This window comes from Dermacentor albipictus, chromosome 4 (assembly GCF_038994185.2).
Source record: "Dermacentor albipictus isolate Rhodes 1998 colony chromosome 4, USDA_Dalb.pri_finalv2, whole genome shotgun sequence".
Classification (NCBI taxonomy): Eukaryota; Metazoa; Arthropoda; class Arachnida; order Ixodida; family Ixodidae; genus Dermacentor; species Dermacentor albipictus.
In genome coordinates this window covers 74,864,591-74,888,759 of record NC_091824.1, presented here as the reverse complement: position 1 = coordinate 74,888,759, position 24,169 = coordinate 74,864,591, and the positions used below count along the sequence as shown (strand labels likewise).

Here is a 24,169-nt window from a genome sequence, read left to right as displayed (position 1 = left end):
GGGGGATTGAACAAGAATCTGGTGGTTAAATTAAGCAGATAAAGAAAAGGGTATTAACAATTCGGATGATGGAATCACATGAAAATTATTTCTTCTTGTGTGAGGAAGAAAGTAACGTAAAGCAACCTTAAGTGGCCCGATTCTCTCGTATTATTCTTTGTCTATGATTATGTCAATACTGACCTAAACCATAAATATTATATTTTAATTAAGGTCTACTCTTGCTCGCAAACATGTCTTTAATGCAACGCTTGACGAAATGCCATATGATCGGTTAAGGCGATCGTCAAATTAAAATATAATCAGTGCAAGATTTCTTGTCATTTTAGGGTCTGTGATGAGATTATAGTCTGACGTATACACGAAGTACTCGTGCTTAGTTCATGTCAGACCATAAGCTGAATCACCCTTGTGATTTAGCTGCCTATCCAGGTCTACGCTATTGCCGGGATTTCATTAAAGGCGGGAACGACGGACACAAACGTAGTATGGAAAACCAACTTAATGAGTTGGTTATTTCATATTAAGGGATTATTAATTAGAAAAACAATATGCACTGAATGGTGTGTAGGCAATGCGATTTTTGAAGGGTCTGTAGCGGGTTTGGCTAATATAAATTGGTATGAACTTATTATGTAGCTTGCTTCATGTTATGCAAGGCATATGGAATGCCTCTGATTGGTAGCGCTGTTCAGCGCAACAGATAACTCGCTTCGGCGAAGGCCATGCCTGCTGCTTGTTAGAGCGGTATCATCACCTTACCCTAAAGAAAAGAGGAGGGGGAAAAAGATCTGAAGGAGGGGAAGAAGCCGCGTAGTAAGTTTTACTTCGCAGTTTCTGGATTGTGTACAAATTAAATGCATTTTTCATCAGGTTACGTACCGTTTCGAGAAATAAGATAAAATGTTTTTCGGATATATGTCCAAAAGAGTTCCCATATAAGGATAATTTTTCTATCGCCAGTGTCCTAGAATTTCATCGTGCAGCAGTGCAATTACTTAGGGCGAAAAGAATCGTGTTTGTACACGACTTGTGTTTTTGTCAGGTTTGCGCAGAGGCGGGGTCGTACCCTATGAAGCGTGAAATGAGGGGCGACTATTGCTGGTTGAAAACTTATACCAATACCCCGCCTGGACGACGTGTAATACCGTCGGCCGTGGCAATTTTTGGGTGGCCCCAACAAAGGCGGAGCCAGTTGGGGCCACCCAATACAAAGGCGGAGCCAGTTGCAAGTGTTTATCTATCCGTGACTAGTGAATGCCAATGAGCCTTCTCCCGAGGCCAATAAGCGATAGCGCACGTTACGTTTCCGGCAGCACCGGGCAGTCTCCCTGCGATGATGATGGCAGATGATCCCATTGTCGTATGTAGTCATCGGCAAAAATGGCCACTGCCGTCTGCTTCGTTGTGAGACATCCTCCTCGTCTATGGAGCACGGGGCTCGACGTCGCAATAAATCTGATTATCGTAGTCTTTCCTGTGAAGCTCAAGACGGGCACCGTTCCGTGAACCAAGTATTAGGACTCGCTACTTCAAGGAAAACAAAGTGTATTGCATGACTCACGTCTGGTATGTTTGGGCATGGCGTGGGACCCGCCCGCAGACGTCAACTGCCACCCCCTTGTGTAGGTTTCGATTGTGTTACGTGTCGCCCAGGGGAAAAGACTACCGTCCGCTAACAAGGGCCCTGATGTTGAGCGACGTGACGTGGTTCCCACTGACGCCATGTGCCAGAGGTGCATTCCCCGTGCTCCGAAACAATGTGTCCCTCACCTTGAGGCTGGAAAACCCTTCGCCCACCAAGGGAGGCACCCAGCAACACCGCCTAATACAAGTGCTGCGCCCCGCCTGCACAGAGAGACCGGGATGGCTACCAGGAACGCCTCCTGCCACCGGCGAAGGAACGACCTCCTCACCCACGGTAAAGGCGAGGCTGACTTACATACCGCAGGAGAGTGACGTCTTACCTTCTGGTGAGAGACAATGGCCCAACCGAATTAAAGAATGTACGTAGCTTAGGCTCTGTGGTGGACAATGCCTCATAGGGAGCTAGGTACCTTTTAGGGGCCTCGAAACTATGTACGCGGCTCACTTACATGGGAATAAGTTTGCAAAAGCTGCGTTTCGTCACCGCCTAGCTGGTCTCCGGATGCTCATGACCAGGGAATCTGCCACGTCGTAACCTCGGACGACAAGCGGGAGGTTCGAGGATCCGACGTCGCAACACCTAGGTTAGAAGTTCTTCCTTTATCTAAGTCATTTTTATCTTCCCCTAGTCTAATACTGCACTGCAATAGCTGCGGATGTAAGCCTCAGTTTAAAGATGGATGTGTGCTGGATCGACACCACGATAAGGGAACGCGAGGAATATCAGAGGCGTATTTTATTAAGAAATTTGGAGACGGACGCGTTAGTCAACCGTCAGTGGTTTTACACGATAAGGAGTTCGCGCTTTTGCGCCTATGCCAACCCTTATCTTGTTTGGTTTTACTGCTGGTTAACCTTCCGATGTGTCTAGTGTTGCAATCCTTCTTCCTTCGTCCGTTTTTTTTTCTTTTTTCTGCACTTCAGTGCTTCGCGCTGCAGTTTGCACCATGGACGTAAACCAACTGGCCCACATCGCTATTCTTACTATACACCCGGCATTGCGGTGACCACTGCCAAATGACTCTCTGCTGCGTCCCGCAGTGTTCTGATAATTCGAGAAATCCTTGGCGGATGTTGTAATTTCCGAGAGATAGAAGAACAGTGTCTATGAATGGTGAGAATTAAACCGCGAGAACGACAATACGAAAGGGTGAACAGAACGATGAAAGCGGCTGATGAAAAATATCAAGATCAGAGAAATAAATATTATGCAGGTTTGGATTGTATACGCAGCAGAATGATAGCTGTAAAGTAATAATAATAATAATAATAATAATAATAATAATAATAATAATAATAATAATAATAATAATAATAATAATAATAATAATAATAATAATAATAATAATAATTTTATTCGATGTCCCTGCGAGCGATCAAACTACACATTTCTTTTTAAGCAAATAGCACGTTGGCGTTGTATCAGGCCCCTTCTGTGCTGGCCCTGATTTCCCGAGGCATACAGAGACAGAAATAATGCGGCTACATGTAACTTTTGGTAGGATATAAAAGGAACGAAAATATATTAACTTTAAAATATTCAGGCCCGCTCTGTGCGCTCCGATTGTAAAGCTAGGGCCAGTATTTATTTAGTCAACGTTTGCAGTAGGTTGGAGGCAGGTTGGCGGGGAGAGCCGAGTCTGATATTCGCGCCAGCTCTCTTAACGGCGAGTCCTTTACGTGCTGGCGGGTTCTATTCAACAATCATTAAACTTTTAAAACTTTTCTTGTCTGTCGAGAGCGCAGGAACAGTGACAGCTGGGGAGAAGGTCTTTATGAGTTTGTCACGTGCCGTACGCTGGCGCTGCGTACACACATAATAAAGCGGAGGGGAGGTGGGGGAAATGGGGGGCGGGGAGTCAGGACATGCGCACATACTCCCTGGATCCGCGCATGGCCATGGGGATGAAAGCAAAGCGTGACGTTTGAGGAGCAGAGGGAGCTGCTACGCATATGTGAACAAAATATAATACAGGTTTATTTAGACTACGAACACAAAGTTACAGAATCCATGCCACGCTTTTACACTTTTTGTCCCAATGGCGCAAATGCATTCTAGGGGATCGGCCAAAAATGGGCACGTGCCTATAGGTAGCGACGCGCGCCCAGTGGGCCAAGATATAGGGGTACGCCAACGGTAACTAAAAGTTATATTAAAAGCAATACGTATCATTCAAACTGGCTCAGCTGTTGCCAAGTGCGAGAATTTCCGCTTTCTTTTTTTTTGTACCGTTATCAAGTTCGTCAGGTTGCTTGTTTTCGGTGGCAATCGATGCTCTCGATTATTTCCACGCTTCCTTCCAGCGCTGTAGCAGGTACATGGTGCACACTTGTGAGCTGATAAGCTAGCAGGCATTCCGCTTTTTCATCACACACACAACTCTGTCATCTATAGAAGTGCCCTGTTTGTTTAATGAAATAGGCTTTTATCGTGCAGCGCAATTAGCGGACGAATTATACGCTCGGTGCTGGCTGTCGAAAGGGCTTACCTCTATCGCAGCGCGCCTCAATTAGAACGAGCGAAATCAAAAATTTGACGTGCACGTGATATCAGCATTTGGCGATTCGCGTATAGATCGCGAACTCGCGATAACGCGCATTAGGTGAGGCAGATATTGACCTGTGCTTCGTTTGTTCTCGAGTTGCCTGCGTGAGAATGCGTACAGCGATTGTATTCCTAGCAAATGCCGGAAATAGATTATTACCGCACCGTATTGGCGGTCAGTTCTCCCGCATAAGTTAGCGTTCTCTCGCTAAGGTGCCTTTCAGCGCCGTTCCTCGCAGAGTATAGTTCCGTTTAACTCGCGACGAAGGTAAATGAGTAAAGAATTGCTTTTAAAAGCTGAAACCATCGGAACGACTTCGCTTATCACTAAAATATAAAAGTTCAACCGCAATGCCGAATAACACCGTATCGCGCGCTCATCTTGTGCCACCAAATAAACAGAGCGATCAACAATGGTCTAACGAGTGATGTCGCTGGGGTATCCTTTGATAGAATCGAGCGTTATTGTTTCCCACTCGAATATTACTGACGCGGCGGACTTTCTCCTGGGCCCTTAGTGATACGGTGCGCGGGTGTGTGATTAACACGGCCGACAGCAGCCCGATAGTTGAGCGGTCAGCGCAATACAGCCTGCGGGAACAAAACAATGTAATTACTTCGACAAAAGATAACTACTTCCGGCAGTTATAATGCGCAGATAGCGCAGCCGCGAGCAGTCACGTCCGATCAGTGCGCGTCGCAGCGGCATAATTGAAGGACGAGTGCGAACGAATTGCCGAGGATGTCGAACGCGACCGCCGGTTCCTCTCGCGTTGCGTGGCCCAGGATCTACCTGTTTGGAGACACGTTGACGCAGGTGAGGAAGGATCGGAGCCGTTTTTTTCTCGAACCACGTGTCGGCTTAATTTTCAGGCTTGTCTCGAGGAGCGTAAGAGCAGCCGTTAAAAAAAAAAGAGGAAATTCCGGGATTTATCGTCTCGAAACTGAACAGATTAGGGACGCCATTATGTGGAGGCCTGTGCGGAATAATTTCTCGACCACGTTGGGTACTTCAACGCGCACGGTGTACGGTGTACAGGAGCCCGTTCAATTGTGCATTGCATCTCCGTCGCAATCCGGCCGCCGCGGGCTCGTGTGCAACATCATAAGCACTATAGGCTACACCGCGGTGGGTCTAGAAGCCGTATAACATAGCATAAATTAACATGTATGCTAAAGGGATACTAAAGAGAAACACTAAATTAGTTTAGACCGATAAAATATACTTTGAAATATCCGATTTCGTTAAACTTGCTGTAATAGGTTGATTATTAGAAGAGCGTTAAAGTGAAGGTGAAGGTTTTCTTGTCCTTTCTTTCTTCAATGTCCCGCGAAACGCCGCCGCCGGTATACATCAGTGCGACGTCCTAGATTTCGCAAAGCATTTTATCGTACCTGGGCCCTCGTGGCCCAGTAAAAGTTCCTGAATTCTTTTTTCTAAGTTCAGTTTTTGGGTCTTTTAGGGCAGAGCACAGTCGATCTTGAAATAAATTCTGGAGTTCTTACGTGTCACAACCGCAATATGATTACGAGGTACGCCGTAGTGCGGGACTTTGGAATAATTTCGACCGCCTGGGGTTCTTTAATGTGCACCCAATGTGCGGTACACGGGCGTCTCTCCGTTTCGGCCCCGTCGAAATGCTGCCGCCGCGGCCGGGATTTGCATTTTGTATCCATATGAACAGCAACGCAACGCCTTAGCTGCTACGCCACCACGGCGGGTTCAGTCGATCTTTACTGGTAAGTAATCAACCATGTAGACCTCAGAAGACGCCGATAATATCTAGGATGGCGTGCTAGTGTGAGAACTTCAAGGCGGCGTCGCTACCAGTCTTTCATTCTTGCGCTTTTCTTTTTTGTTTTGTTTTGCAAGTTACTAACACAGCTAAAATAATTTATCCTTTGGTGCCCCTTTAACATGTTTGTACGATGTGGGGTGCTGACAGACGCTCGCCGCGTCTACACAAGTGACTCGGATCTCCTTGACCGAACGAATGCCCACACCTTTATTCCCCAACCACATATATAGAACGCATGTCGCGTAGCGCCCTCTACATCTCTCCCCCGAGATACGCGCACAAGAAACACCGAACACTTCACAAGTCAAGTCTTTTCGGAGTCTTGACTCTACGACCAAACCTGGTGACTCTCACTCTACAATCTTTGGAGACTTGCGGTGTTGCTGTTGCCGTGGTCTGCTCTTCGTGCTCCTCACGGTTTTCACTCCGAGTTGGCTCGTTGAGCTGGCTCATCGTTGTGTCTGAATAGGGCACTAGATGTATCCTATTACGCACAAGCACCGCGTTGGGTGTTTCGACGACATACGAGCGGGGCTTGGAGGCTGGGCTGAGAACGTATGCCGTATCCTTGATGTCTCGAACCCACACCGTATCACCCGGTTGCAGCGGAGGAAGTACGGTCGCAGCATGACGGCCATCGGTCTTTCTTCTGCCGCCCTCTCACCTGTTCGTCTTGGCACTTCACATCGTCTGGCGCAGGCCACTTCGGTTCCAGGCGGTCTACTGTCTTGGGAAGCCTGGTTCGCAAGCTGCGACCCAACAGTAGCTGCGCTGGACTGAACCCTGTGACGCCTGCAGTGTCTCTGTACGACAGAAGAGCCAAAAAGGGATCGTCTGCTTTCGCAAACAACTCTTTGATCGTACGCACCATCCTTTCCACTTCCCCATTTGACTGCGGGTAGTTTAGACTTGAGGTGATATGTTGGAAGCCATAGTACTTCGCAATAGCTGCAAAGGCTCGTGAAGCAAATTGTGGTCCGTTATCACTTCGTACTACGGCGGGAATGCCAAAACGAGCAGAAATGCTTTTGACTGCATTGATGACCGCCTCAGAGTTCGTGCTTCGCGTGTGGATGACTTCAGGGTATCAAGAACGATAATCAACTACTAGTAGATAGTTGTGTCCCTTGTAACTAAACAAGTCCATTCCTACTTTTTGCCACGGTTGTTCTGGAGTCTTCGTTACGACCAAAGGCTCTCTTCTTTGCGCTCTTGTGACTGCACACTGTCTGCAGCGAGTGACTCTATCACGTATTTGCTGCGAAACTCCATACCACCACACGGAATCCTTCGCCCTTAGTCGGCATCGGTTTATTCCCTGGTGGCCTTCATGGATAAGTTCAAGTGTATCCTTTTGCAGCAAAGCTGGGATGACAAAACGATTACCTTTTAGCAGGATGCCGTTGCACAAAGAGAGGTCACCTCGATGGTTCCAGTACTTCTTGAGGTGCTCCGGAAGCCTGCCCCGATGAGGCCAGCCTTGAGTGCAGTATTTGACGATCTGGTTGCATTCCCAGTCCAGTTCTTGGTGCCTGCGAACCACATCTACGGTAACCAGCTTCGTGTCTGTGACAGTAGCAACTTGAAATTCAACAAACTCCTCTACCACATCCACCACACTGATCGACGGCTTCTCATCCGGAGCCCTTGAAAGAGTATCCGCAGTGGCTAGCTGTTTACCAGGAACGCAGACCACGCTAAACTGGTAGCACATAAGTTTGATGCGAAACCGTTGAATACGTGGGGGCATCGTGTCCAAGTCAGCGTTCCCAAGTAGTGTTACCAGCGGCTGGTGATCGGTTTCTACCGTGAAGTTTAGGCCACGCACATATTGGTCAAAGCGGTACACTGCCCATGCTACCGCCAGCGCTTCTTTCTCTGTTTGGCTGTTGCGCTTTTCCGCTTCAGTAAGCGACCTGGATGCGAACGCTACCGCGCGTTGCTCGCCTGATGGTTGTTCCTGCAGAAGAATCGTGCTCAATCCAAATGAGCCCGCGTCGCATGAGACAATGGTATTACGACAGGGATGATACTTAGCGACGCACAGGTCCGAGGTGAGCATCGCTTTTACCTGAATAAAAGCGGTCTCTTGAAGCTGTCCCCATTGCCATGCATTTTCCTCACCTAGCAAGGCGCGAATAGGGGCGGTTGCTTGCGAAAGGATGGGCAGGAAGCGACCAATATGATTAGCCATGCCGAGGAATCGCCTAACCCCGGCGACGTCCTTAGGTGGCTCCAAGTTGCGCAATACCTCGAGTTTGCTGGGACTTGGCGAGATACCGTTGGCGTCGATCACCACACCCAGAAACACTACTTTGTCTTGACCGAAGCAGCATTTTGACTTGTTGAGTTTAACTCCGGCTGTCTTTAGACGTTCAAGAACCTCCACAAGTCGCTTGTCGTGCTCTTCTCGATCTTTGCCAAAAACCAGAATGTCATCTATCATGTTGACGACGTTCGGTTGCCCCTCCAGAATTCGAGCCATTTCTCTCTGAAAATATTCCGGTGCTGAAGTCAAGCCAAAAGGTAGACGACAGTAGCAGTAGCCTCCAAATGGTGTGATGAATGTGGTATACTCTTGGCATTCTCGGGACAATCGCACTTGGTGAAATCCTGCAGCCGCGTCGAGCTTTGGGAACACTTGGGCGTCGCCCAGTTGCCCGAGTACCCATTCGACCGTTGGAAGCACATGCTTTTCACGGAGAACTTCTTTGTTGAGCTTCGTTAAGTCCACACATATTCGGATTCCGCCTGATGCCTTCGGTACTGCGACCAGACTGGCACACCATGGCGTCGGCTCGGTGATGCGCCTGATGACACCTTGTTTTTTCCATCTGGTCCAGCTCTTCCCTTACCTGGTTGTACAGAGGAATGGGAATTCTGCGAGGAACACTGAGAGCAAATGGCCTGGCGTTTGGCTTGAGTCGAATAGTGTACTCCTCCCCTACAGTACTAAGCCCTTCGAAGATGTCCTGGCCAGGGGTTGCGTCGCTTGCAGAGCTAGCTTGCTTTTCATGTCGCTGTGCGGCATCGATGAACTTCACGACTCCCAATGCGAGGATAGCAGGGCAGCCTAGTAGAGGTGTAGACTGCCAAGGCATGACGTACATTGACTGTACACAGGTGCGGCTCTTCCACTCTAACGTAGCTGTGAATTGACCTGTTACTTTCGAAGGGCAATTTCCTGTACCGGTGAGAAGACCCTCCGGTTTTTCGAGTCGCGAGGGTACTCCTGAAAAAGTGCTTGGAACGACGGTAACTTCCGCTCCCGAGTCGACCTTGAATTTGAGTGGGACTCCATTCACGTGGACCCAAACAAACTTAGCCTTTGCCTCTTGACTGCTCTTGACAGCATGCATCTCGATGGCATGTGACTGTCGGCTTTGCGTGCGCTGTTTGGCTAAGCAAACTGCTTCGAAGTGTCCTTTCTTTTTGCAAAACTTGCAAACAGCTCTGTTGGCAGGACAAAATTTCCGCTGATGCTCATCTCGTCCGCAGAAGTGACACGATCTGTGCGCGCCGGCGAAGAGCATTTCTCTTGCTGCCGACGCTTGATTACGTGACGGCCTTCTCGTTGGCCTGTGTTTCGCTGCATCAACGGTGACTGGCCCAGATAACTGGCTTTCTCGTTCATGTTTTTCTCGTTCCGCATTTTCATGCAGCCGTGCATGCAGAAGCGTTTTATCGAGCGTCAAGTCAGACGTATGGCAGAGTTGTTCCGATAACCTGCTGTCCAGCAGACCAACAATAAATCGGTCTCGAACGAGCCTGTCCTCCACGGACGCTGAGCCGTAGTTGCATCTTTTTGCCATGTTTCGCAACGCGGAATAAAAGGCATCGACGCTCTCGTCTTCTTGCTGCGTCCGCTTGTGAAAACGATAACTCTCGTGAACTTCGTTTAGCGGGTGCACGAAAAACGAGGTGAACTTGCTTTTAACAACGCTGTACGACTGAACTTCGGCCGACAAGTTGAAAGACGCCAGCACGCGTCGACCTTGAACACCCATGCAATAAAGAAGCGTTCGTACCCGAACCTCGTCGGTAGCTTGGTGCAATCCTGTAGCGTAGGCATAATCCTCGAACTGCTCAATCCAGGTAGACCATGCACTTGGGTCGGCGAAGTCGAAGCTCGATGGCTGTTGGAGTCCAGGTACCCTGGCAAACACAGCGTCCGGCTTGTTCGCCATTAGAGAGAGAGCGAACGGCGACCACTTCTGACACCATGTACGATGTGGGGTGCTGACAGACGCTCGCCGCGTCTACTCAAGTGACTCGGAGCTCCTTGACCGAACGAATGTCCACACCTTTATTCGCCAACCACATATATAGAACGCATGGCGCGTAGCGCCCTCTACAGTGTTAACACGTATGCAGTATGCTACAGGTACCAATATGACGTAACGTAGCCTAACAGCAGTCAATGCTTATAGTCTGCAAAATGCATGAACGATAAAACGGGCACTTTATTAGGATTTCACCCGCCACGGTATGGCAGTGGCTATGGCGCGTTGCGCTACTGAGCTCGTGGTTGCGGGTTCTGTTTCGGCCGCGGAAGTCGTTTTTCGAAGAGGGCTGAATGCAAGAATGCTCGTGTCTGTACAGTTTGATTTAGGTGCACGTTAATCAAGTTAAGCTGGTCAAAGTTAATTAGGAGTCTCCACTACGTCGTGCCTTATTATCATATCGTGCTTCTGGCACGTAAAAATCCAGAATTTATTTATTGTTACTTGACAATGGGGGGCCTCATAATGAAATCGTCCTTTTGGCACGTAATACCCTAGAACTGAATGTTTATATACATTTTAAGATTTCATAACAATTTTGTCGTAGCACTGGCGTGTATGTCAGCTTTTATAGCGTTCTATAAAGTTCTTTAAACAGCGCAAGTACACGAGGGGGGACAGATGAGAGAACAGAGCGCTGACCGAACTTTAAAGCATGCTTTACCAACACGCCCAACCTTACATCCTTCTTGTTTAGCGTTCGTTATTCTGGCCACGAACAACCAGAGTTTCTATCGGGCGCCAGTAGCCTCTATGTAGGCCCTAATTGTTCCTTTGGATCATGGCTACTCTTATCTCGAGTATAGACTTTCCAGATTTACAGATCGCAAGGCACGATTGGCATTCATTGGTGAACATCAAGCGTGCTACGACAATCTCGGGAATTTCTTCATCGATGCTACAGACGAAGATGGGGAACTTTGAAACGCGAAGAGAAAAGAAAAAGGTTGATGGATGGCTGAATGTCAGTTGAGCCGTTTGATTCTAAAAGTTAAAAAGCAACCATTGAGAAATGTTAAATTTTCCATAAAAATGTTTTGTGTAAGAGTTTACGTAAAGGTGGTAAAAATTTACAAAGACATTGTTGTGAAAGAACTATTCACTATTGGAGTGTTGCAGTTTCCAAAAAATTAGAGTGTTGCAGTTTCCAAAAAAAAAAGGCTGTCGAACTTATTTTTTCAGAACTTTGCCATTACCTAAGGGTAATAAAAATTTCGACTGAAAAAAAACGACACCATGTCAACCGTAATTCGAAGTTCACCTGTGAAAAATGATTGCCTGCATTGCATACGGGTGCCCTTTACTCTGAATGCATAACGACATAAATGTGTAAATTTGGAGCCGATATGTCCCGCGCGTCGTACTTATACAGCACTAACCTCAACGAGCTATGCGTAGCACTTTTTGAACAGATTTCTAAAGGCCATTGTTTGCATGTTAAATGCTGACAAGGTGTTTCATATTTTCAGTCTGCTTTCAACATCGGTGGTTGGGGATCAGTTATCGCAGAGTGCTTTTCGAGGTGAGTTTACGCTTTATGCTTCAAGTTCAAAAGATTTTGACGTAATAGTTCTGCGGAAACCCGCAAGGTGGAGAGAAGCAATGAATAAAGGAAAAATGAGACAGTCCCTTAATCGTGGTAATTGCTACAAATCAAACCCATGCGGGCTCCTCGAAAGAAAAACCTCGCAGCTGAAGAACAATTCGCCATGATCCGGGACGAATTATTCTTCAGCTGCGAGGCTTTTTTGCCGAGGAAACCGCATGGGTTTCCTTTGCAGTAATTGCTACGATTGGATGGATGCCTCATTTTCTCTTTATTAATAAGATCAAAAGAAAAACGGAAATTAAATTACAAAGGAATTTTTTTCTTTTGTGTGAGTTTCGCTTTTCCGTCGTTCTTTTACCTATTGCTCTTGCGTAATACCAGCTATCTAGCACCGCCATCAATGCGCGGCAGTTCGAGACAAAGTAAAACTGAAGCGTCCACGTAGCCTTCCTTTGGCTTTCTTATCAGTACTGGCTGCGTTATCTGGGAAAATATTGCGAGGAGGTGCGTCGACATTTTTTTGTTGCGCCGATAAGAACTCTGCCAGACAAAAGTAAGCCAAGGAATGCTGGCACTTTCGTCTAGCAGTGCACGTTGGCTTGTGCAAGAACTGATACGATATGGAGGTGCGTAAAAAACACAACAGTGAATTGTGTGATTCGTGTTGGTCTCTGCATTGACTTGAGAGCCAGTTTAATGTGTCGCAACATTTTCCGGAGTTATGACTTTTCTGGACACGACATGCTTTTTCATTAGGTGCCATTTAATTGTTGTGGAACTCTGAGGTGTTGCTTTGTGTTGGTTACCGGTGCAGTATCAATCAATCAATTAATCAATCAATCAATCAATCAATCAATCAATCATTCAATCATTCAATCAATCAATCAATCAACTGAACGAACTAAAAAAGTCACTCCAAAATTGACCGGGCTTATTAGGCGGCCCTCAAAAATGCCTTTCCTTGTTCCCCAATTCATCTTCAGGCCATAGGGATACTCTTTTTCTGTCAACGTCCACGAGATCCACCCAACGAACAATGCACCCGCAGACAAGATCTCAAGAGCACCCGCAGACAAGATCTCAAGAACTCTCTCGAATAACCCCGCGAGGCTCGCCGCATGGTGCCGCCTCCTCTTCCAAAACCTGAAGTTCCTGAGGTCTACAGGCTTATATAACAGAATTTGAGAACGCCGTCACCAGAATGCCTACGCGCCTTACATCGTTTTTGCTCCTCTCTTCTAATTTCCTTCCCTGTTTCCCTCGCGTAGCGCGGCCAGCCAGAACTACCTTGGTCAATAGCATCCCTGCCTTTCTATGGAATCTTTCTTTTACTTTTTGTTCTTCCTCAGTCACTGCAATTATGACCAATCCGTCTGCTCCCCCTTGCATATCATGGGACAAGCGACAGAATTTTGTACTAGAGGAAAGGAAAAGGCACTCGGTCTAGCTCTTAGCTTATTCGCGTCTCTTTTCGCCCTAGTGCACAATGTCTGACTTCAAACAAAATCAACTGGTCTTACTTTTTAGTTTTACGATTGGCTTTTTCTTCACTGTGACCATGCATGCAACAACTGCTCTGGACCACCCTGGTCGCTCGTATCATAACAGTTAAGAATCGCCCGATCGAATTGCCAGTGAAAACTTGACATGTGCGCAGTGTTCAACGAAGCATGATCGTCCTGCGCTATCCCATCCCAGAATTTTTTTAGGCTGCGAAGTTCGCCTTTCAAGGACACTGGCATTGGTCTCGTAGTCGCCATATATCTGGGTAGTCGTGGCCCAGTTGAAACGTTCTCTCCGCCGTTTTGATGCTGACATGGCACACACTTCAGTGTTCCACACTTCACTTACTGTACCGCAACGTCCCGCAGGCGGTGCGATGTGCTGGCCCGCGGCCTGTGCGGCTACAACACTCGGGCGTGGAGGCACGCGCTGCCCCTCGTGCTGGGTCCCGACGACGCCCGCAGCGTGGCCGCGCTCGTCCTGATGCTGGGCACCAGCGACAGCGCCGACCCGCGCGACCCCGAGGCAACGCACGTCCCGCTGGACGAGTACGCCGACAACGTGGCCCACATGCTCGACTACATCAAGGTATACGCAGGGCGTCCCAGATAAGGTTAGCGAAAGTGTTAAAAATAAAGATTGAAAAATTGCGGCGCAAAATACGCTTTTAAGACTTATAAGGTGTTCGGGCGTACGATCTCTGACGAGGGAACACCGTAGGTCTTACAATAGTGTCGTGCATCGTGATTTTTAAATCGTCTCTTTAACAGATTCGCTAACCTAAGCTGGGACACATATGGCATATAGGAGCGGCGCTCGCGGAGATGCGCAGGGCTGTAATTAACGTAATAAATTACAGTACTCGGACTGGTCGCGATGACTCAGTGCTACGGCGTGACTCTGCTGAACACGAGGTCGCAGGTTCGATCCCTGGCTGTATGACGGCCGCATTAGGGTGTCAGCGGAATGCGGAAACGTTCTTCTAACGAGCTTCGGGCGTGTGTGTTAAAAGGCCCCACGTGGTCGAAATAAATGCACAGCCCTTCGCTGTAGTTTCTCCCATAGCTCCCGTGTTACTTTGACTCGTTAAACACCATCAAGACAGTCAATTAATCAGCCAATCAATCAAGCCACTCATGATGTGATGGACTTCCAGGATTTGCACCTTTGAAATTGTTACCCTTCCGCCCTCAATACCTACAAAATGTTAATTTCCCCATTCTGTGGGCATCAGACATTGAGGGAGTGCCATAAGGGCGCCGATAATATTGATAGGCGTGGCGGTTTGGGTGAATCGGTGCTGTGTGAGGGAGACCACGATAACAGGAGGGCAAAAAAGGAGGCACACACGTGACTACATGTGTCCGCTTCTTTTTCTCTTCCCTTTATTGTGGGCTTCTTTCATTTTCACATCGATTTTCGTGCGCTACCTACGCCAAATGTAAAAGGTATGATAATGAATTCTGCAAAAGACTGTTTAACTTTGTACTCAAGTAATTCTACGGCTCTGTGCTGCAACTGGATATATTTGCTGTTACCGCATAGTCACTCGAAGGCGTCTCGTATTCGTATGACTTGTGCGAAATCAGTGACATTCGTTCGCTTCTGTTTGGCGACCACTCTGAGCTGTGCACTACTTCGCTGAGTCGTTCGAAGAAGCGCGACGGTTAAAACATCGAGTGAACGCGAGACGTTGGTACGACGTCTACTTCTTGCGCGAGAATTTCAAAGTGTAGATGTATCTTTATGATCATAGCAATTAACTGCACGCCAAATAAAGCTTCCCTAACAGTCCCGCTTTGGTCATAGTAATCCTAGCCTTACTGGCCGCGAAATTTCATCAAACGATGATTACTTTAAAGGGACAGTAAAGAGAAACGCTAAATTAGTACACACTGATTAAACTAGTCTTCTCCAAACTATAGTATGGTTAACTTCGCAGTAAGTTTTTTATTCCTAATAGAGTAACTGAAGGTCAAGATTCTCCTTCCTTTCTTCCGTATCTTTTTTTCCTGCCTGATCGTCAGTTTGACATCACCTATTTCAAAGTATTTTTCCCATACTCAAACTAAACTGGAGTTTTACGTGCCAAAACAAAGGTCGAATCATGAGGCACGCTGTAGTGGAGACAATTTTGACCAATTGAGGTTCCTTAACGAGCCTCTAATTTATGGTACACGAATGTTTTTATTAATTATTATCATTATATACATTTTTCGCATTCCTCCCCTACTCGGAATGCGACCAACGCGGCCTTGATCGAACCCGCGATCTTGTGCTCAGCAGTGCAGCACTATAGCCACTGATCTACCGTGGCAGGCCTTTTTTTTTTTCAAGCTCCGTATTTCTTTTTCGTAGTGAAAGTTCTCGAAACTTGCTAATTAAGCACAGTGTTTGGCTTATTTAAGAAACAATGTCGTTCATATTTATCGATATTGGTTATCGATAAAAAATAAAACAACTAGGCCCGAATGGATGCTGTCGAAATTTGTGACATCGCGGCATGCGGGTGCGGGAACTTCAAGGCGGCGTCGCTAGCCGTCTTTTGTTTTCGCATCATTCTTACTCATTATGCCTCCTGTCTCGGAAGTTATGGTATTTCTGGTATTTAAGAAGGGTGCTTTACTAATCCAGCTCAAACTTTTTTTTCTTGATTGTCCCATTAAGAAGCTTACGCAACTTTCTATATTTCTTCTGCAGGCCTGCGGCATTTCCTACGGCAAGGTAATCCTCGTGACACCTCCCCCGATTGACGAGCAGCTGTGGTTGGCCCATAGCAGGAGACGAGGTGTATATCATTCTCCAGCTGTTTGCTTAGCGGGTTCACTGGATTGCTCGCATGAGCGGAGCAGCTATCTCGATCTTGGTAGTGTGCAAGGTCTTCGGGACTGTTGGCCAATTCGTTGTTGTTCTTTCAACGCGAAACTAAAAACACACAGCACACAACACACACATACACACATATACACGCACACAACACACACATACACACAATACACGCACACACAACACACAACACACACACACACAACACACACACATACACAACACACGCACACAACACACGCATACACACACAACACACACACGCACGAACACACACACACGCACGTGCGCGCGCACATGCACGCACAGGAATTTCGCATAGTGTCCCTGCTGCCATCTGCCAAACTTCACTTCAATTCACTAGTGTAACTCGTAACTTTCCAGCTGTGTTATAGCAGAGTTGTATTCGTGACCAAAATTCTGCTATAATGGAACAAAGATGTTACGACTAAGTGTCGTAAATAGACATTTTGATAAAAGGACGTAATGTCTCGGCGTTGCTAACAGAAAGTTGTTGAAATTCAGGCAGCCTTCTAAAATAAATAAATAAATAAATATATATATATACATATATATATATATATATATATATATATATATATATATATATATATATATATATATATATATATATATATATATATATATATACACAGTGAAGTAGACGCGCGTATGAAGCGGTTTATTGACGTTTCGGCCGGGGTCCGGCCTTCATCAGCTGATTCCCGAAGGAATCAGCTGATGGCCGGCCTTCACTCCCGATTCTGATGAAGGCCGGACCCCGGCCGAAACGTCAATAAACCGCTTCATACGCGCGTCTACTTCACTGTGAATATTTACCCGGACCCAGAACTGCTTTTTTTCTGGTATATATATATATATATATATATATATATATATATATATATATATATATATATATATATATATATATGAATACGCTGGCGATTGAATTACGCTGGTGCACTGCGGTGAATCTCGACAGATAACGAAAGAGGAAGTGTCCAAAATTGATGGACAGGTCATTTGTTTCCAATCGCTGTTAACTAGTACAAGATGAGGCTACCTGCATATTTCTGTGAAGAATGCCACGTTTTCATTCGTTGCCCACGGCTGTGCGGTCATTGAAAAGGGCACCTGCTGAATGCCCATACTCACGTTGCGGCTCGCTTATTTGTAGTTAATCATGTCTGAAAAGTTCCTGAAGGTTTTATAGTACTTAGCACACATATTTTGGGAACTCAGCAAACACCCTCTGTGTGTATCGCCTATGGCAAGAAATACCAGGTGTTTCAACAAACACTTTCAAAAATGGAACAATGGAATGGAACAACGGAACAAAATGGAACAAAATGGAACAAAATGGAACAAAATGGAACAAAATGGAACAAAATGGAACTTTCAAAATTTTTCAGATATTGCCTGTGGCAGATAGCACAGTTCCAGTTCATGAGCTGGTCTACTCGAAGAGGCAGACTAATATTACTTGCACAAAAATTGAAATCCTTAAACGACTAATTAAGAAAAATTTACTAATTCCGTTTTAGCTAATTATCTTATGACACACATTGCAAATTTACAAGTTTTAGCCTGGGAGATCGCAAGGCGGATTCAGTTGGAGCGAATTCTCAGGATGACACCAGTTTCTAGATATTAATTCCCATACTTTGCAGAAAAATGCAACGGCATTCCAACTACTTTTGCACTTCAATGCATAAACTGACGCTTTGTTAAGAAAGTAAGTGGAGCAACGGTGCATTTTTACCGATAGATTGACGATGCGCATCTCATAAATGGTGTCATTCACACAAATCTTTTCAAATGGATATACCTTGCACTCTCACAAGCTAGAATTTGTAGATTGCAACATGTGCCAAAAAAGTAATCAGGTAAAAACCTAATTAGTGCATTTTCGTCATTAAGTATATTATGCATATCAGTTTTGTTGCACAAGTAATGTCCACCTCTTCGACTAGACCAGCTTGTAGAGTAGAACTGTGCTATTTGCCACAGGCAAGTGTTCGCTGCAACACCCTGCATATCGGGCAGTAAATATCCTATATGGAAGCTGGAGAAAGAAAAGGAATTACTAGTGCTGGTGGCATGCAATGATTCCTCGCCAAAATAATAACACGATTTTAGTCTGTAGGCATCTTTTTTTACTGGGGTTGCGCTTTGCCTTCCCGTATAGCGCCGCGTAGCCTTAAGTGTCACTCAAGGTCCCGAAGTGCACTCCCGCACTGGAATCCATACCGGATCGTGCAGCAAGGTTCATTTACTCTGACTACGCCTACCGCACTAGCGTCACTAAACAGCCTTCCACTAAACAACCTCTCTGAACCTTCCAGCCCTCGATCACCACCGCAAAACAGCAAGACTGTCTCTTTTACAAGTTTTATCACTCGCTGCTTCACCAGACCCACATCACGCCTGCACATCGCACTTCATCCCGACATAGCCATTCAGGAGCTGCTTATCCCCCTCCAGGTCGCACCACCGCTCATCTTAACTCTTAATCTCAACGCCATCACGAGGTACAAATGTGAGAAACTGGCACACTGCGTGTACGCCTAGCCGTTTCGAAGAGTTACTTTGGCATGGTAGGAGCATGCGTGTGACCGTCGACTAATGGTTAGGGCATCGTGCTGTTGTGCTGGAAGACAGGTTTGATCCCACTAACTTTCACGCTTTTCTTTACAGCATTATAGGAGGACTTCACTTAATTAGAAAGATATCTACCAAAAAAAAGAAAGAAAGAAACTGGAGGTGTGTTGAGCGCGTCAAAATCTGTACTCAATAGCAGGTTTTTAATGGATTCGAAGAGTAGAAAAGTGGCTCGAATATAGCGAAATAGCTTTTTGGAAACTGTCGGCTATTCGCTGGCATTGAGTATCATCGTCAATAGTTTCTGCACAACAGTTTCTTCCTGTTTATCCTTAATTTTTTTCTACATGTTTTTTTTTCTGACCACTTGCCTGTACAATGTTTTTTTTTTCCTTCTTGACTTTTTCTTGCAGGCAGAAACGCAGTCCGAACATCTGCGGCTGTCACCAAGTACGCGAAGGCTTGCGCCATGGTCGGGTTGGGAAGAGGCGTCAAGGTCGTCGATGCGCATTCGGAGTTTCTCAATGACGCAGTAAGTGACGTCACATCTCGCCCGGCATTTGTCAACGTTCAGCGATACGAATCCGTCGATCTCCTTCAGAACGTGCACCTTTTGTGCGGGCGGAAACTATGAGCAAGATTGTTTCGGCGTTCTGACGATGGCGCCGAAAGTCTGGCCGACAATGATGTGAATTTATGCTACGCGAATTTTGACGGCGAACGACCAAGTTGTTTGGCCCTTTAACCGGTAGCTCAACGATATTGCTGACCTTACAAAAATATCTGCAAACACTATACAAAACAATACTATTAATCTGTGCGTTTAAACTTACCTTAATTTATGTATCTGCTCAACAGTGGTAGTCACAAACGTCAGCCGTGAGCAGCAGTAGACGTTTCGGTGACAAAACTCGAATACCTCGTCGGTATCGTCTTAGCGGACGTAGTGGTCATATTATCGCTAATGCGAAAATTTTTTCAATTGTTTAAGAAAGCTATTATCTTTTTCTGCATTGAAGTGAACCTCAAAAACACACATTTACCTAGTCAAGGCAAGTACCAAACACCAGTCTTGGACCATACATTTGCCTCTAACCAGCTGGTCAACAATGTTTTCGACCTCCTCTATCTCACTTAGTTTTCAGAGAGACCGTTTCATATTTCATTTGGTTGTATTTGAACAATATCAAGATGAAATAAAGCAATAAAAACATTCTAGTTCAGGTCTTTCTCATCTTGCCAGTTAAGGGGTTAAGCGAAAGAGGTTAACGTGGCGCTACACGCAACACTATGGATCTTGAATTTTTCGATCGCAACAGACGCATACACCCTATGATATATTATGCGGGATTTTCTTTTTAGATATACGGAACTTTTTTTATAATATCACCTGTGGTAGATAGCACAATTCTAATTCTTGAACTGGATTGCTTGAAGAGGCGGATATTACACTAAGAATCAAAACGTGTATTTGACTAATTAAGAAAATTTTATTAAATAACTTTTCACCAGTTACTTTACGGTACACATTGCAATTTACAAATTCTAGCCGGTGATCCTACAAAGCATACCTACTTGAACGAGACCTAAGGATCGTACCGGTTTCGACATGCACAGTAAAAAAAAAAGTCTACTGTTGTTCCACTTACTTCTTTAACAAAACGTCGTTTTATACCTGCCGTGGTTGCTCAGTGGCTATAGTGTTGGGCTGCTGAGCACGAGGTCGCAGGTTCTAATCCCGGCCACAGCGGCCGCATTTCGATGGGGGCGAAGCGCGAAAACACCCGTGTACTTAGATTTTCGTGCACGTTAAAGAACCTCAGTGGGTCAAAATTTCCGTAGTCCTCCACTACCGCGTGCCTCATAATCAGAAAGTGGTTCTGGAACGTAAAACCCCATAATTTAAAACGTCGTTTTATGCATTGTACGACGAATGTAACTGGAACGCCAATATAAGTATTTCGTCGCCTGCTCTTGGAATGAATATCCAGAAACTGGTGTCATCCTGAGAATTCGTTCCAAGTAGACACGCTTTGCGAAATGACCGGCTTCAATGCGTAAATTGCAGTATATGTACCGTAACAAATAATTAATTTACCATGCACGCACACGCACATGGTATGTGCATACTTATGTGAAGGCATGCCCTTTGATTCAATTGCAACTTGTTCGGTAGTGTACATATATAAGCTAAGTCCTACCAAATATTACGAGTTACAAAATTTCAACATTTTATTGAGCGCGTTTTCCAGGCTGCTCTTTCCTACATACGAACATCAATGGCTCTGGGGGATGGTCCTGTGCATGAAATGGAAAATAATTGTTTTAATAAACCGCATTAATAATTCAGCGTACCACGTCAGTCTTCGTCGACCGTACTTGTATGCCTTACGTTTCATCGTCCTGCGCATGGCCTCGTCAGCACTGGAGCCGGCTGCTGTCCGACGGCGTCAACCTGTCGCCGGCCGGGTCGCACAAGCTCACCGCTGTCCTCCTGCCCGTCCTCAGGGAAGTGGTCGGCGGCGCGCCCCGGCTGTTCCCGGACTTCTACGACCTCGATCCCGACAGACCGGAGGATGCGATCTCGGCTTGGGCGTCCGAAACCTGCGGTTGCGCGCGTCTATAGACCGCACGCTTGACAAACTCGCGTTCCGAGGTTCATCGACGTCTTCGTTATCGTTAATCGATCAGTATTTATAAATTATATTTATTAAAAAAACATGTCTTGTTTGTGTTTATCGAACACATGAGGCCGTGAGTTATAATTGAGTGGCTCTACATCACGCGGTAGTATTTCTAACTTCTTGCGAGTACATATCCGGCACTCGAGAAGAGGCAGGCGCGTAAGCGTTTAGCAGTGCGTAATCGCAACCCGAGCTGGGCGCCTCGTCAAAACGCCCGCGAGGTGTCTCACAACTATGCGCATTGAAAAAGTTTCGCTTCATCTCTGAGCTGCATCAAACTATATACACGCGAACTTCTCATTAAAGCTCTTTTATTAATGTGAAAGCATTATATGTCCCATGAGGCAGAAAGGCCGGCGTTGTAGACAAACAGTGGTACCGCAAGCATCATAATAAGTGACGTCATCGCCGTCTTGTATGACGTCAGCAGTAATACAGAATTAGAGCAAATTAGAGTAAGGCGACTTATGGTGGAGTAAAGTGAATGAAGGTGCATTAAAGTGGATTAAGGTAAAGTTGTGAAAGACACGTGACACTGTATGACGTAACGTATCATGGACGTCACCATTTAAGTCACAATGCTTTCGCATTCAGATCACGTAAGGATACTTGAGTGGCTGTGAATTTTGATTTAATTTTTGGTGATTATTTCAGGAGACGCAGTTGTTGATGACATACATGTGCTGGCATAGCACATAAACATATACCCGTGGCGCTCGTGCATAGTTGTTCAAGAAAATGTTTTCGGAACACGGGATCGCCGAGAAATTTGGAATCTGGCCGCCGCAGCGTGGGCATGCTAAACCGAATTAACACCTTCAATCTTTAGTAGTTTTCGTGAGGTGTACAGGGATGCATTAAAATTTAGAAGTGTCATGCTTTTAACAGAGCAGAAATTCAAATTTGTCGTGGGACCCGTGTCCCGCAAATTTTTGCAGCCGAATACACTGTTTAAGGTATAACCCCTCACGAAGCAACCTTATGGGAATATTCCACTGGCTTCTCAGGGTGGAGCTGGCAAATAAGCGATGATATGATAACTGCTCAGAATTAGGGCATCTATCGAACTGTATTAGAGTGGAAAGTTGGGCGAGTTGGTATACATTCATAATGGTAACAGCGCGATCAAAACCACGACGGACTGAAAGGACACAGGACGAGCGCTGACTCACAACTAAGCTTATTGAAACACACATCAGGAATATAAGCGACAGGGGTTATCATGCACATGGTCAATCGAGGAACGCACAACCAGCTCACGTGGATACAGCGCATCTGTTATCGTATCGAGCTATCTAGGTAAATTAATTCCTTCTGGGAAAGCGCGATCGAAGGCTGGCTAATGCACCACTTGCCCTTTCGCTCAATGTGGGCTGCTTCCACGACTTATCTGGTGGATACATCAGTATGCTTAAACAAAATTGTTCGCTCTTTGAGCAGAGGCTTACACTTACATTGCCGGCAATGGCAATGTGGGCACATGAGCAAAGCAGCCCACATTGACCGAAAGGGCGCGTGGTGCATTAGCCGGCCTTCGATCGCGCTTTCTCAGCAGGAATTAATTTTTCTAGATAGCTCGATACGATAGCAGATGTCCTGTATCCATGTGACCTGGCTGTGCGTTCCTCGATTGGCCATGGGATAGCCTGTGTCGCTTATATTCCTGATGTGTCGTTTCAGTAAACTTGTGAGTCAGCGCTCGTCCTGTGTTCTTTCATTCCGTCGTTGTTTTGATCGCGCTGTTACCATTATGATAATATCGAACTGTATAGTTATCTGGGACTGGCTGAGTAATTGTAATATCGCATCGCGGCAGATGCGTCTAGAATGTGACTACTTACACGTGTTACATGCAATACTTGGTACATTTTGGATCATGCATCTGTGTTTGATAAGTTTCTCATATAGTCTTCAGCGGGCCTGTTTGTTTGCAGGCTGCTTGAAGTTTTGCTTAAAACTAAAAGTGAGCTATGTACAGGATTTCTTCATTAATCTTTCGTATATTGATGCTCGCTGCGTTTTGTAATTATTTTTCTGAATATCGGTAAGAGTTGCTGATTTCTTCGTAGGCTTCTCCGATACTAACCTGCAGCGGATGTTCAAGCACATCTAGCTGTGATCGCGGAGGGGTTCCTAAAAGCGAAATCTTGGGAAACATCGCCGATTCCACTGTAGAGGGACAAACGACGTAGCTCCGTGAATCCTTGTATTTACATTGGAAAATCCTCGCGAAGTGAAGCCACTATGCTGTTTACACTTTTTCAATAAAGCACCGTAGCCGCTTATGTTCTTTATCGTATAAGTTTTTTAAAGATTGGACGCTGGTTTTGCATCGAAAACATTCCGTTGTATTGCAAACTGGAGCCTTTCGTTGCATTCCTAGAAAAAGAAGAAAGCTGTGAGATAGATGAGCACCTCAGAATAATCGGACAGGAGAAAAGGGTGCTGACTCACTTTGTTCGTATATATCAAATAATGATATACAACGACGACGCTCCAAACATTCCGTAGAATTGACGCGTATGCTCGTCCGTCCTATTCTTCGTTTATGCATTTCTTTGTTTTCGCTCTGTGTCGACAACTATTACGTAATACAGGAGCACAGTTTTTAGGCCAGTTTGTTTATGGTACAGTTATTGTAATCATAAACCCTAGACGACACGTCACCTAAGAGTCGCCTTGTCCGCGTCACCCAAGCGCTGTGCTCCCCAAAGCAGGTCATACAAGCT

General features: G+C 45.9%; 1 protein-coding gene and 1 non-coding gene across 2 annotated transcripts; both read left to right on the top strand.

The window, feature by feature from the left end:
* Nucleotides 1–1,043: 1,043 nt before the first annotated feature.
* On the top strand, nt 1,044–1,187 carry LOC139059752 (U4 spliceosomal RNA). The gene has a single exon (XR_011514347.1). It is a non-coding gene; the product is annotated as a U4 spliceosomal RNA (small nuclear RNA).
* A 3,667-nt stretch (nt 1,188–4,854) lies between these two features.
* Nucleotides 4,855–21,488, top strand: LOC139059659 (isoamyl acetate-hydrolyzing esterase 1 homolog). The gene is made up of 6 exons (XM_070538081.1): nt 4,855–5,009; nt 11,744–11,796; nt 13,695–13,914; nt 16,027–16,114; nt 19,170–19,288; nt 21,179–21,488. Exons 1-6 carry the CDS (start codon nt 4,935–4,937, stop codon nt 21,380–21,382), a joined length of 759 nt encoding a protein of 252 aa, XP_070394182.1. The 5' UTR covers nt 4,855–4,934; the 3' UTR covers nt 21,383–21,488.
* The last annotated feature ends 2,681 nt before the right edge of the window (nt 21,489–24,169 follow it).

Coding starts and splice junctions, on each gene's coding strand:
- LOC139059659 (XM_070538081.1), top strand. CDS start 4,935: ATGTCGAACGCGACCGCCGGTTCCTCTCGCGTTGCGTGGCCCAGGATC. Junction 5,010..11,743: donor TTGGAGACACGTTGACGCAG/GTGAGGAAGGAT, acceptor TCATATTTTCAG/TCTGCTTTCAACATCGGTGG. Junction 16,115..19,169: donor GGCCCATAGCAGGAGACGAG/GTGTATATCATT, acceptor TTTTTCTTGCAG/GCAGAAACGCAGTCCGAACA.